We start from the raw sequence: 13,276 nt of genomic DNA on the forward strand, positions 1-13,276 counted from the left end.
ATGGGTTAATTCCACATAAACATAAGCACGAGAATGCCTTGTAGGCCTGTCACAGTTATTACATAATCGTCTAATCGCAATTATTTTGAGGTAGACAATTATTTATGCATCATTTTGCATCGTCATGCTCATTTCCACGTAGAGAAATGTTCATAATAGTTTCAAACACTTTAGAAAAGTAGTGGAAATAGCAGGTCTACAAGCTTACAACGCATCGCATCCGTTGTGAGCTGTTAGATCGTCTATTTTGACTATAAACGAGTAAAGAAAAGTTATTATATACGCCAATCATTCCTTTGTATATTTCGGTTATGTGTTATATCTGCTGGATTTTTTTTTTCATGTAGATCTGCTATTTTTACAATATTGCTTTTTTTTTAACAAAATGTAATGCCTCAACTCTTACAACTCCAGGTGCTTGTCAGTTTAACCCATTTAGAACGGTTACACATTATTGTGTATCATTATTTTATGCTTTAACTATTGAAAAATAGCAGATATACAAGCTCGCCACTCGGTGCCGTGCTGCGAGCTTGTAGATCTGCTATTTTTTTTTAAATCGTGAAAATTAGAATTTTTACCCGATTCTATAAGTGTCTTTTGAATCCTTCAAAGGTTTTTTTGAAAAACCCTGTGTTTCTAGGTCAGCAATCTGGCCAGCCATCGTCAAAGAAAAGGTCCGTTTCACTTAACTGGAGCTCAGTCAGTCTGTTCTTGAGAGACTACAATGTCAGTAGTTCTCAAACCTTTTCATGTGAAGGAACCCAAAATGATATGTATTTGGCCACAGACTCCCATCTCAAAATATTTGGCGTGACAAGCTTGAGGACCGCTGCCGTGGAGGAGTACCTGAACTCTACGGTGGCGGTGAAGGACTCGTGCTCGGTGATGGAGAAGACCAGCAGGAAGCCCTCTCCGCTGCGGAAGTAGTTGTCCCTGATGGCGGCGTAGTCCTCCTGGCCCGCCGTGTCCAGGATGTCGATCTGCACCTCCTCCCCGTCCAGCACCACCTTCTTCCTGTAGCTGTCCGCCTTGGTGGGCTCGTAGTCCTCCACGAACTGTAGGGGGAGACACAGAGAGTAAGCCAAGACGGAAATAGCAAGACTCGCCATCTCCGGTTTGCTTCCCGTATCCGTGTGAAGAGTGCCGACGCCTTAATAGGAGACGGGAAGCAGGTTGGAGTCTATTCATTTCCAATGGGAGAGTGAACGTGAACACAGCTTCTGAACCATTCTTTAGCCCCACGGTCACAAACCACACAATATTCCCAACATTTTCATACTTAAATGGCTTTCTTCAGAGACACACATATTATTACATTATCAACCTTTCTCTGTCCCAGAAACATACTCTCGCGGGATCTAGCACCAGTAAACAGGACATTCGCGATATTTGCCATCGGACACCGGCGCCCACTTAGGAGACCATTGCCGATCTAAAAGCTTTTGAAAGCATATCTTTTTTTTTTCATGAATTGCTCTATTACAATTTGGACATTTTTGGGCATTGAAAGATTTTCCAGAAATCTTCATAAACACATCAATAACTAGAAGCAGTGCTCTTCCGAGCACAGGTCTCCACCAGGAGACAATAACAACAATTTATTGCCTCCACCAGCCGAAGGCTGAGGGGAGAGTATGTTTTCCCCTCCGTCCGTGCGTCCGTGACGTCAACCATACTATGACGTCTATGGTGACGTCATGGACAAACTTTGGGGACGGACGGACGGACGCACGGACGCACGGACGGAGGGGAAAACATACTCTCCCCTCAGCCTTCGGCTGGTGGAGACAATCATGGGTTGCGTTTGTAGTCCAACACCATCCATGCTGATTGGCATAGAACTAATGTTCTACGCCAATCAGAACACCTGTGTTGGTCCTCAACATGGCCACTGTAAGAATACAAATGCAACCCATGAATAGCAGATCTACAAGCTGCACAAGGTCCACTATTTCCGCAAATTCTCATAAGACAGAGTATATTGGTTTTAAGTGGTTAAAATCCATACAAAGAGCCCTTCTGGGAGCTCAGAACAAACACCAAGGAACATTATTTCGACCTCCTTTGTAAGGCAGCTCAAATCATGTTTCACTTGAGTCATGGTTCTCTATGATCGTTGATGCACCAATAATGACACTGAACGTAAATGAAAGGTAACATAAAGGCTTTGATTCCATGAATCGATTTTCACAATAGAGCTCTCTAACGTAGGGGGAACAAAAGGACTGCAGTGCCAGCATTTCTGCCTTTTCCCATCCATAATGCCCAGTTCTTTACATTCACAGTAGATTGTAGTCATTTAGCTGACGATCCAGGGAGACTAAGAAAACAAGTGCAACTGCACAGCAAGCTGAACGTCACCTTCATTACAAGCAACAAATAACAAAACGGTAAGGACTTTTTACATTTTATGTAGAGAAGATACATGATTTATTTATTTGGTTTAATTTTACTGTCCCAAGAGTTCAATTATTGTTAAACATCTGCACCACTTAATTTACACGTCTATACAATTAGAGAATGTAGAAGAATTGTTATTTTGATTTACCTCTCCTATGGTACCACATCAATACAGCATTGTGAATTGTGGACACAATCTTATCCAACAATGACAAATTATTCTACGTTTTGGCTGCATCGCATGTGAGAGGCTCAACCTCATCAAATGGTGGTTCCGTGGCTCAAATGCCAAAGAATAATGGACCTTGATGTGAAAAGGGTTGAAATCAACTGAAATAGAAACATGGCACTTATGTCAAGAAGGTTGCCGAGCCCTGGTATAAAAGATACATATATAAAAAAATAGAATATTGTGTAAAAGTTCATTTTCTTTCTTTAATATAATATTAGAATATTACACACGACCAAGGATTTATAATACAGAAATGTAAAACTTCTGAAAGGTTGTTAATTTATGCACTTAGTACTTGGTCTGGAATACTTTTGAACGAAATACTGTATGTCTTCATCAATGTCAATACACCAGTTACTAGTAGTTTTGGCTCTGTGGGCAAAGTGCTTCTGGCTAAAGGAAATCATCTTCTCCATAAAGCTTGTAAACCCATGGAAGCACAAAGTGCTCTAAAATCAGCACGGCTGTGAGCATGCATATCTGCTATTTCTGAAAAATCTTGAAGATTTGTGCAAGTCTTTGGATATGTTGACCCGTTTCTATAAATCTCTTCTAAATACTTCTAAGATTTTTGAAAAACGCATGTTTCTATGTCCGTGGTTCTCAAACGTTTTCAATCATGTCAAGGACCCCTAGAATTATATGTATTTGGCCACCGACCCCCGTCTGTGAAAAAAGAAGGTAGTCGACGGAGAAATCAGCGCTGCCATGATGGGTCTCACCTCGTCGTACATGAACTGCAGGGTGAGGGCGCTCTTCCCCACGCCTCCGCTGCCCACCATGATCACCTTGTGGAGGGCCAGGGAACTCTGGTTTTTACTTTTACCCGTCGCCATCTCTCCACTGTTTCCTCACTCACACACACACACACACACACACGCACGCACACACACACACACACCCCTTCACCTACAGCCGAGCACTCGCTGGAAGCACCTAAAGAAAGAGACACAAAGAAAGCACAAAAAGCACGTTTGGTTTAATTGAAGGAGGCAAAAATAATAATCTTCATCATCATTGTCACTGTCGGGTGGACATTTCGTCATGTCGCGGTCACTTTTCAGGAAAAGGGGAGAAAAGAACCAGTATTCCAATGGTATATATAGCATATTTAGTTAGTTTTTATCCGAAGTGCTTTACAGAGATTGTGCATTACATTCACCCATTCACACACAAATGGCGGTCGAAACCATGCAAGGCACCAACCTGCTCATTGGGAGCAGTTAGGGGTTCAGTGTCTTGCTCAAGGACACTTCGACACAAACTCAAGGGGAGCCTGCGATCGAACTGGGAACCTTGCGGTTCCCAATCCTCTGAGCCACTGCCTGTTATTATTTAGTCACAACAAACTCTTGTTAATACTTTTCATTGGTTCAATATTTGTAAAAACCCACAGACACACGTATAACCCCTTTCACACATTTTGAATGACACTCCTGTAAAATGAAGCAGGGCAATGATAATTTACAGGAAAAAAAAAAAAAAAAAAAAAGTTGCAATATGGAGAAACAAGGTTTCTGCCCAGAAGCATTGATGTTTAGGAATGCCACTATGGACCAGTGCTACATGACAGATGGAGATGGTTTTATTACTGGAGTCTCAAGATGGCGCTCAACACTCTGTGCCAAGGTGCTTCGGCCTCAGTCCAACAACTCCCCGAATGACAACCAGGAACCATTAAAGTGGTGCCAATTGCACAGTAGTGAATCTTTAGAACTTAATAAAGTTTTCCTGTCCAAAGGTCAACGACTCTGATGGAAAGTAAATGAAGCCGTCACTTGGAGTCTCTAGGTACACATTAAGTTCTACCTTTAAGGACTCTGAGTGCTTAAAGGGGAAGACCACCCATTTTCAATATTGAAATATGTCATTAATATACCTTAGAGGAGTTGTGTGGAAATAGAAAAAAAGTTCCCCCTCTTCTGTGTTGCCTAGAACTGGAGGATTGATTTTGGGGTTTGTATTGTAAAGTACAACTTGATGACATCACACATTGTCTTAGTCGACAACAGACCTCTTATCGAAGAAGAAGAATAATAACAGGTTGGCCTAATTTGTTATATAAATTAACAAAAATCAGCCGATACCGATCAATCACCGATCCATTCAAGTTATTATTTATATATTATTTATATTTTCTAAATGTTAATGTTTTAACATTAATTAATTAATTCACTCATGAATTCATTTATATATTTGCCTTATAGTTATTTACCAGCATTACTATGTATTTATTATCATAGCAGTAACTAATTATTCCTTCAGCACTGTGGAAATCAATACCCCAAAATGGCCTCAAGTGGGCATACTGAACGGCTGGTTGATCGGATGCACCGATCGGATCGGATCGGTGAATTTACCTTTTGATCTAAACCACCGATTATCGCCGATCACGCTTTGATCGGCCCGATCCGATCCATTGCCGATTGATCGGTAACATCTCTAGTTGAAAATGGGTACAGTGCTCCTCGAAGGCCTCAAGTCTCAGAGAGTGAAAGCGAAGCATTCAGTCTTTATTGTTCTCAGGTGACTTTTGTGGCTGTTCTTCAGGGTTCAAGGGAAGGCCAAGTTCACACATTCTCGTAAACGTCTCTGGATGCCACGACTGAACACACTTTGAACTACAGTAGTCTCTCAACGCTTCCATGATCTCTGAATTCCACAGATTCTGTAAGTCACGCCGTACAAAAGGCTGCCTCAAGGAGATGTCATCGGCTTGTCATTTCCGTTCACGAAAATATATTTTGAAACATTTTTAAAATATATATATTTTTTCTTTTTCTTTTTTTTTTACCAGGCTTCAACTAATGTATCCTTTATCTGTGTTGGAACATGAGAGTGCAGCAGGAAAAAGGCCCCCGGCCAGGGACGTCCTGTGGACTGTAGTAACCTACTGACCAGTGTTGACTTCAAAACTATTGACTAAAACTATGACTACCCTTTTCCACGAATTAAAGCTAAATAAAAAGGAAATGAAAACAAAGCTATGATGACTAAAACTATAAATACAATTTTGTATTTATAGTACAAAATTGTCAACAAAATTATAAAAAAATATAAAAACTAGACTAAAATGTTAGGGAGGGACTGGACTAGTGGAGAAGAGATCCAGTAGAACTAAAAAGACAAGCCGTTTCTTGCTCGGTTGCGCTCGGCGCATTGTGAGCTTGTAGATCTGATATTTTTCACAATAAAAGACAAAACAAAACAAAAGGTCACTAATCACTGTGTGAAAAGTTTGAACTAGTTGCAGTGTTGTTTTTGACAGCATATTTTGATTTAGTTTTAGTCATAGTCTTTTGAATAAAATGTAATTTAGTTTTAGTCATTATTTAGTCACCTGAAAAGTTTTCGTTTTAGTCTAATTTTAGTCGACTAAATATCATACGATTTTAGGCAACTAAATGATAATCTACAGTTGATTTAGTCAACTGAAATGTATTTTGGCAGGCCTTGATGGCATCGTAATGACTGATTTTACACTTGGTTGCGTGCTGAAAATAGCGGATCTACAAGCTCACAACTTGTGAGCTTGAAGATCTGCTATTTTCAGCATGCAACACCTGAGAGCAACCAAACATAAAATGACTCTCTTCTCCACCAGTCCCTCCCCAACGTTTTAGTCTAGTTTTATTTTGTTGACAGCGTCAATATATTTAGTCTTAGTTTTAGTCATCACAGCTTAGTTTGTATTTAGTTTTCATCAGTGAAGTCGACAAACATTTTTTGTCATAGTTTTAGCAGACGAAATCAACACTGACTAGTTGTGATGTTGATGTGAAGTCATATAGCCCTGAGCCACGCTAGACGTAGAAAAGCCCTCGTGTAACGGACACATCCTGAATCCTCCCCGACACACAGCTGTTAAGAGGTCACCATGGTTACCGGACCACACCCCATAAATAAACTGTAAAATGAACAACGGTGGAAATGTGACACCCAGCCAGGCAGCCACAGCTTAATACCACCCTCTTCAGATGAACCTGTTATTGTTTTTACACGAAGAGGAAAAACGCTCCACAAGCAAAACTAGACGGCACAATCCCCCCCCCCCCCCCCGCTCACTCCAAACACAGTGTCACCTTGTCACCTTGAAGTGACAAAGATCGGTTTATTAAAATAATGATAATAATAATAATTATATAATATAATAATACTTTGTTCAAAGTAAAAGTCAGGAATTAGAAATGTACCTGAGCAAAAGTACAAATCTATTAAAATATACTTTTAAGTACCAAAAGTACAGTAAGTGCTCCTTAGGCAGAATGTCCCGTTTCACACATTTCCTAATGTATAAAATGTATAAAACTCGTTTGAAAATAGCAGATCTACAAGCTCACAATGCGTCACATTGTGCCCGAAATACATTGTGCCCGAAATGTATATAGGGCTGAAGTAGCTGAAGTAGTTCAAATAATTGTAGTGTAGTAAAAGTGCAATATTTGCGAGTAGAAGTAAAAGTACTGAAAATCTGAAATACTCCAGTAAAGTAAACTTAAGTACAGCACTTGGGTTGGGTAAATGTTCTTAGTGACTGTCCTTAAGTCACCTTACTGTAGGTGATCTGTGTTTGTTCTTAGTGACTGTCCTTAAGTCACCTTACTGTAGGTGATCTGTGTTTGTTCTTAGTGACTGTCCTTAAGTCACCTTACTGTAGTGTAGGTGATCTGTGTTGACTTGTCTCTCCTTGGCCCGACCCTGCTTCTCTTCTTTCCATTCTCTCTTTGGCCCCTTTTCCACCAAAAGAACTTTGGTTCTATAACTCGTTCCGTTCTAGACTCTTCGAACCATGGCGGTTTCACGGAACCGGCCGCGAACCGGCTTGTGTTTCCAGTTGCACCCGTTTTCCTTTTCTTCTTTTTTAAGCCCACTTCCCAGTTCAAGTATATCTTTTTTTGGTTCCAGTTCAGAACCAACTTTTAGGGTTCTGAATCTGAACTAATTCATTTTCAGTGGAAACACTCTGAGCTGGTTCAATATTAGGCGGGACAAAAGAACCAGACCACTCAACCCGGTGGAAAAGGGGCCTTTGTGTCTGTCTAGTCCAGGGGTTTTCAAAGTGGGTGACAGGGCACCCTGGGGTGCCGTGACAGCAGTCCAGGGGTGCCGTGAGATAATTTGATAATTGGAATTTATTTGGACACTTGAAAAAATATTTAGTATCATTTTAAACTTGAAGTACAAAGTTATTTTCAGTCAGTTCTAACCAAAATGGCTGTTATCTCAACATTTTCCTCGCAACATAATCACTAAAATATCGTCACTGTCGGGCAGAAACCTCGTATCTCCAAGTTTCAAATGTGTATGTCTTTTGGTAAAGCAAAGACCTGCTTCATCATACAAGACTGTCGCACAAAACTAGTTTAGATCATTTTATAGACTAGAAGCTGTCGGGCGGCCCAGCGTCTAGTCGGCGACCTGGCCAACTCGGAACAATGTAAATAGGGAATGAATGCCCCGCCCTTTAATGCAAACCCCATTATACCTGTTTTCATAGGACCCGTTTTGACCATCTGTCTGCCTGTGTCCATTTATGCCCATATATGGAGATATCTGTATCTGTCTGTCTGTCTGTCGGCGTCCATTTTATGTCCATATATGGAGATCACTGCAGTTATAGTTCTGGGTCCATTTTATGCCCATATATGGAGATATCTGTCTATCTGCGTCCATTTTATGCCCATATATGGAGTATCTGTCTGTACCTCCAACTGTGTTGCAGACACAGTGCCGGTTCCCCCTTTAATGCAAACCTCATTATACCTGTTGTCATAGGACCCGTTTTGAACATCTGTTTGCCTGTGTCCATTTATGCCCATATATGGAGATATCTGTATCTGTCTGTCTGCGTCCATTTTATGCCCATATATGGAGATCTTTGACCATCTGTTTGCCTCTGTCCATTTATGTCCATATATGGAGATATCTGTATCTGTCTGTCTGCAATCCATTTTATGCCCATATATGGGGGCATTCATTTTATGCCCATATATGGAGAACGCGCGTGCCCGTGGGACGAACGGTTCTCGAGATACGCGGATTACATACATACATACACACTCACAGAGATTTTTTGTTGACTCATGTGGCGTACGTCATTTTATGCCCATATATGGAGAACGCGCGTGCCGGTGGGACGAACGGTTCTCGAGATACGCGGATTACATACATATACACACTCACAGAGATTTTTTGTTGACTCAAGTGGCGTACGTGATGTCAGAGCCTTTTATGAAATGATGTCACAATGAGTCAGAGCTTTCGCCGATTTCCTCCGGAACAGCCTGATGTCAACAATCAACCCCGCATAAGGAGATTCCGAACGTTTCGCGCCGGTTCGGGAAAACCGCGCGTCGGGTCGGGTCGAGACCCGGCACTGCACTCCGTGCCGCGGCAGGGAACGCGCGTGCCGAATCTGAAGCCGGTGGGACGAACGGTTCTCGAGATACGCGGATTACAGACACGCAGAGACTTCTCGCATTTATAGATAGACGTCTAGTCGGCGACCTGGCCAACTCGGAACAATGTAAATAGGGAATGAATGCCCCGCCCTTTAATGCAAACCCCATTATACCTGTTTTCATAGGATCCGTTTTGACCATCTGTCTGCCTGTGTCCATTTATGCCCATATATGGAGATATCTGTATCTGTCTGTCTGTCTGTCGGCGTCCATTTTATGTCCATATGTGGAGATCACTGCAGTTATAGTTCTGGGTCCATTTTATGCCCATATATGGAGATATCTGTCTATCTGCGTCCATTTTATGCCCATATATGGAGTATCTGTCTGTGCCTCCAACTGTGTTGCAGACACAGTGCCGGTTCCCCCTTTAATGCAAACCTCATTATACCTGTTGTCATAGGACCCGTTTTGAACATCTGTTTGCCTGTGTCCATTTATGCCCATATATGGAGATATCTGTATCTGTCTGTCTGCGTCCATTTTATGCCCATATATGGAGATCTTTGACCATCTGTTTGCCTCTGTCCATTTATGTCCATATATGGAGATATCTGTCTGTGTCCCTTTTATGCCCATATACGGAGATATCTGTCGGGTCGAGGCAAGGCCCCTGTATTGCCCATATATGGAGATCTCTGTATCTGCCCATATGCCCATATATGGAGATCTCAGTCTGTGTCCCTTTTATGCCCATATATCTGTCTGTGTCCCTTTTATGCCTATATACGGAGATATCTGTCGGGTCGAGGCTAGGCCCCTGTATCTGCCTGCAGTGATGTCACAATGACTCAGCGCTTGCGCCCGGCACTGCAGTGATGTCACAATGAGTCAGCGCTTACGCCGATTTTGCGCCGATTTCCGCATAAGGAGATTCCGAACGTTTCGCGCCGGTTCGGGAAAACCGCGCGTCGGGTCGGGTCGAGACCCGGCACTGCACTCCGTGCCGCGGCGGGGAACGCGCGTGCCGAATCTGAAGCCGGTGGGACGAACGGTTCTCGAGATACGCGGATTACAGACACAAAGACACACAGACAGACAGACAGAGACTTCTCGCATTTATAGATAGATGATAAATACAAAACGAATGGTTTTGGACATACAAGGTTTCCTCCCGACCATGACGATATGCTATAAATATAAGGTGCTGGGAGTGAAAATTATAATGTAGGGGTGCCTCGGAATAAAAAAATCACACTATTGTGAACTGAGCGGTGGAGGCTGCGTGCGTGTGTGTGCGTGCGTGCGTGTGTGTGTGTGTGTGTGAATGTGAGTCTGAACAACAGCGCCCCTCCCTTAACATGTGTGGTCAGAAAAGGTACTGCAAGCTACATACAGACAGACAGACAGACACAGACGCATACATACCCACACACACGGCCACGTATAGGAGACGGTGTGACCACCGCTCAAAAATATTTATGGGGTGCCCTGAGACAAAAAAGTTTGGGAACCCCTGGTCTAGTCTCTCCATGGCCACTCTGGCGCGTATTGCTTTTCCGAGGTCCCAGTATTCCGAGGCTAACCTGCCGACACTGGTGAACGGCCACTCATCATCATCATCTCCTCAGGGGGAGTTCAGGGTGCTAATCTGCGGCTCCTCCATAAACATCACCACCTCACAACCCTTCCATACAGTACCAGCCCAGGCCAGGAATGATTGCACTAAACCAGGCCTACAGTACATCTGTATCTGCCTTACACTCAACACGGCATTAATATGCAGGCCTGAGGCCTGGCAGCATCGTGAAATCCATAATCCATGAATGAAACAATTCTTATAGAACACTTTATTATGAGATAAACCGCTGGCTCTCAAACCCTTTTCTGGATCAGAGCCCACCCATAAATCCAGAGGGAAAAAAAGTGTTTGCTGACCAGTGGTCAGATCTAGAGTGGGCTTTGTGGCATTTTCACAGCATGTTTATTGTAATGCTCAACGGAATCGATGGAATCCATAGTACTGTTAAATGGTGCATGCATTCATTCATACACACACACATTGCAAGGCACAAACCTGCTCATTGGGAGCAGTTATGGGTTCAGTCAGTGTCTTGCTCAAGGATACTTCGACACTAACTCTGGTTTGATGTCATTCAATTTCATGACTGCATTTCATTTATTTATGTTTTGAATATTGTCGTGTGTACTGTGATGATGCACCCAATAAAGAGAGTGGATAATTGAAACTAAACAATGACCACAACAAACATCATAATTAGCCCAGGTGCTCATGGAATAATCTTTCATCAACTTCCCCAGTCAAAGCATCTTTATCAAATAAAAGGCCTGAGGCACATTTGCAGCTAATTTATGCAAATCTGTCATTAGTGGCAAAACACTAGCAGTAATTATCAATCAATTTGGACATCACAAGACGACGTTTTGCATAGACTGCCAGATGCCCCATTTTTTTCATTTATTTTTAATAGGAAACTTGTGGATTATTAACACATTATTGTAGCGCACTGGTTCTCAAAGTGGGGTTCAGGGACCCCCCACGGGTCCTTGGGATGGTTCCAGGGGGTCCCCAGCAAAATGTGCTAACCCTTAATAATTCAATAATCATAATTACTTTAACCATTATTTTATGTTTTAATTATTAAAAAGTAGCAGATATAAAAGCTTGCAGCGCGGCAAGCTTGTAGATCTGCTATTTTTTTAAATGAAGATTTGTGCTAAGTTCTATTCTATAAATGTCTTCTAAATATTTCGAAGGTTTTTGAAAAACACATGTTTCTACGTCAGAGGTTCTCAAACCTTTTCATTTCAAGGACCTCTAGAATTATATGTATTTGGCCGCCGACCCCCGTCTCAAAATATTAAGTATCAGGGACCCCCAGAAGCAAATATTGGAGTTACAAATCATGTTCACTTAAAAGAATATATATACAGTATACACAAATGTTCATGATTTTTCAAAAATAGCAGATCTACAAGCTCGCAGCGCGGCACCGCGTCTCAATGGGTTAATATACCAAATCTATGTGTGCACTCTCAGAGTTATAGGGGTCCTTGAAGAGGGGTGGGGGGTCTCTCAACATGAGAACCACTGTTGCAGACAGTGATAGCAAAACTGCTAGTCTAGCCATGGTTAAAGGAAATGGCAGGGTGGGTGGGTGGGAGAGGGAGACCCCCTGTACAGGGGAGATGGGGTGCTGGTGTCAGACACACCTCTCCGTCAACCAGGAAGTCAGGGATCAGCCCCATGCGCTTCCTGTCTTTGTTTCCAGTGACCATGGCAACAAGGAAGGATACAAGTACACACATGCGCGCACGCGCACACGCACACGCACACACGCGCACACACACACACACACACACACACACACACACACACACACACACACACACACACACACACACACACACACACACACACACACACACACACACACAAGTGGTGGAAAAAGTACTCACATTACTTAAGTAAAAGTATCAATACTGCAATATAGAAACACTCCGTTACAAGTAAAAGTCTAGAATTCAAAATGCCCTAGAGTAAAAGTACGAAATGTTAGAAAATAGCAGATCTACAAGCTCACAACGTGTCAATATGCGACACGTTGTGAGCTTGTAGATCGGCTATTTTCAAATAGCCATGGTATGAAATCGGTCTGAAGTGGATTAATGTATGTTTTATAATATAATCATTTATATCTGCAAAGTAACTAGTAACTAAAGTTTTCAAATAATTGTAGTGGAGTAAAAGTACACTATTTGGATCAGAGATGTAGTGGAGTAGAAGTAAAAGTACTGAAAACCAGAAAAACTCAAGTAAAGTACAGATACCTCAAATCTGTACTTAAGTACAGTGCTTAAGTAAATCTACTACAAACCTGCAGTGCACACACATACACGCGTGCGCACACACACACAGGCGCGCACACGCACAAACGCAGTCACACACACGCACGGCTATAGGATGCAGTGGTTATAGCTGAGCTCAGCGTTTCCATGCAGCAGAAGCTGCGGTGTTTAACGTTACACAGCCGACAAACTAACAACACAACAGGAGCATCATGGCAGGATTAATTAGGCACCAGATACCACCAGTCTGCTGCCCTGTGCTAATTAAATAAAAAACGCACTCTCTCAATATAAATATAGCAATCACTGTAAGAGACCATTAACCACTTAAACCCTACACTTAGTTGACCATATTCCCAAGGGCTCTGTT

The 13,276-nt window shown here is 42.3% G+C and overlaps 1 protein-coding gene across 1 annotated transcript in view; it reads right to left on the bottom strand.

Annotated features, from left to right (window-relative positions):
• The window catches only part of LOC308308255 (ras-related protein Ral-B), a 47,570-nt gene that overhangs the window by 9,261 nt on the left and 25,033 nt on the right, over positions 1-13,276 (bottom strand). Inside the window, exons 2-3 of the mRNA XM_080753634.1 lie at positions 3,358-3,571; positions 850-1,058 (exon numbers count right to left, since the gene is read on the bottom strand). Coding sequence (XP_080609760.1) covers positions 850-1,058; positions 3,358-3,471 — 323 coding nt within the window. The 5' untranslated portion in view covers positions 3,472-3,571. The remainder of the gene's footprint in view (positions 1-849; positions 1,059-3,357; positions 3,572-13,276) is intronic.

The sequence above is a fragment of the Nannobrachium achirus genome (assembly GCF_963921795.1).
Source record: "Nannobrachium achirus genome assembly, chromosome: 22".
Taxonomy (NCBI): domain Eukaryota; kingdom Metazoa; phylum Chordata; class Actinopteri; order Myctophiformes; family Myctophidae; genus Nannobrachium; species Nannobrachium achirus.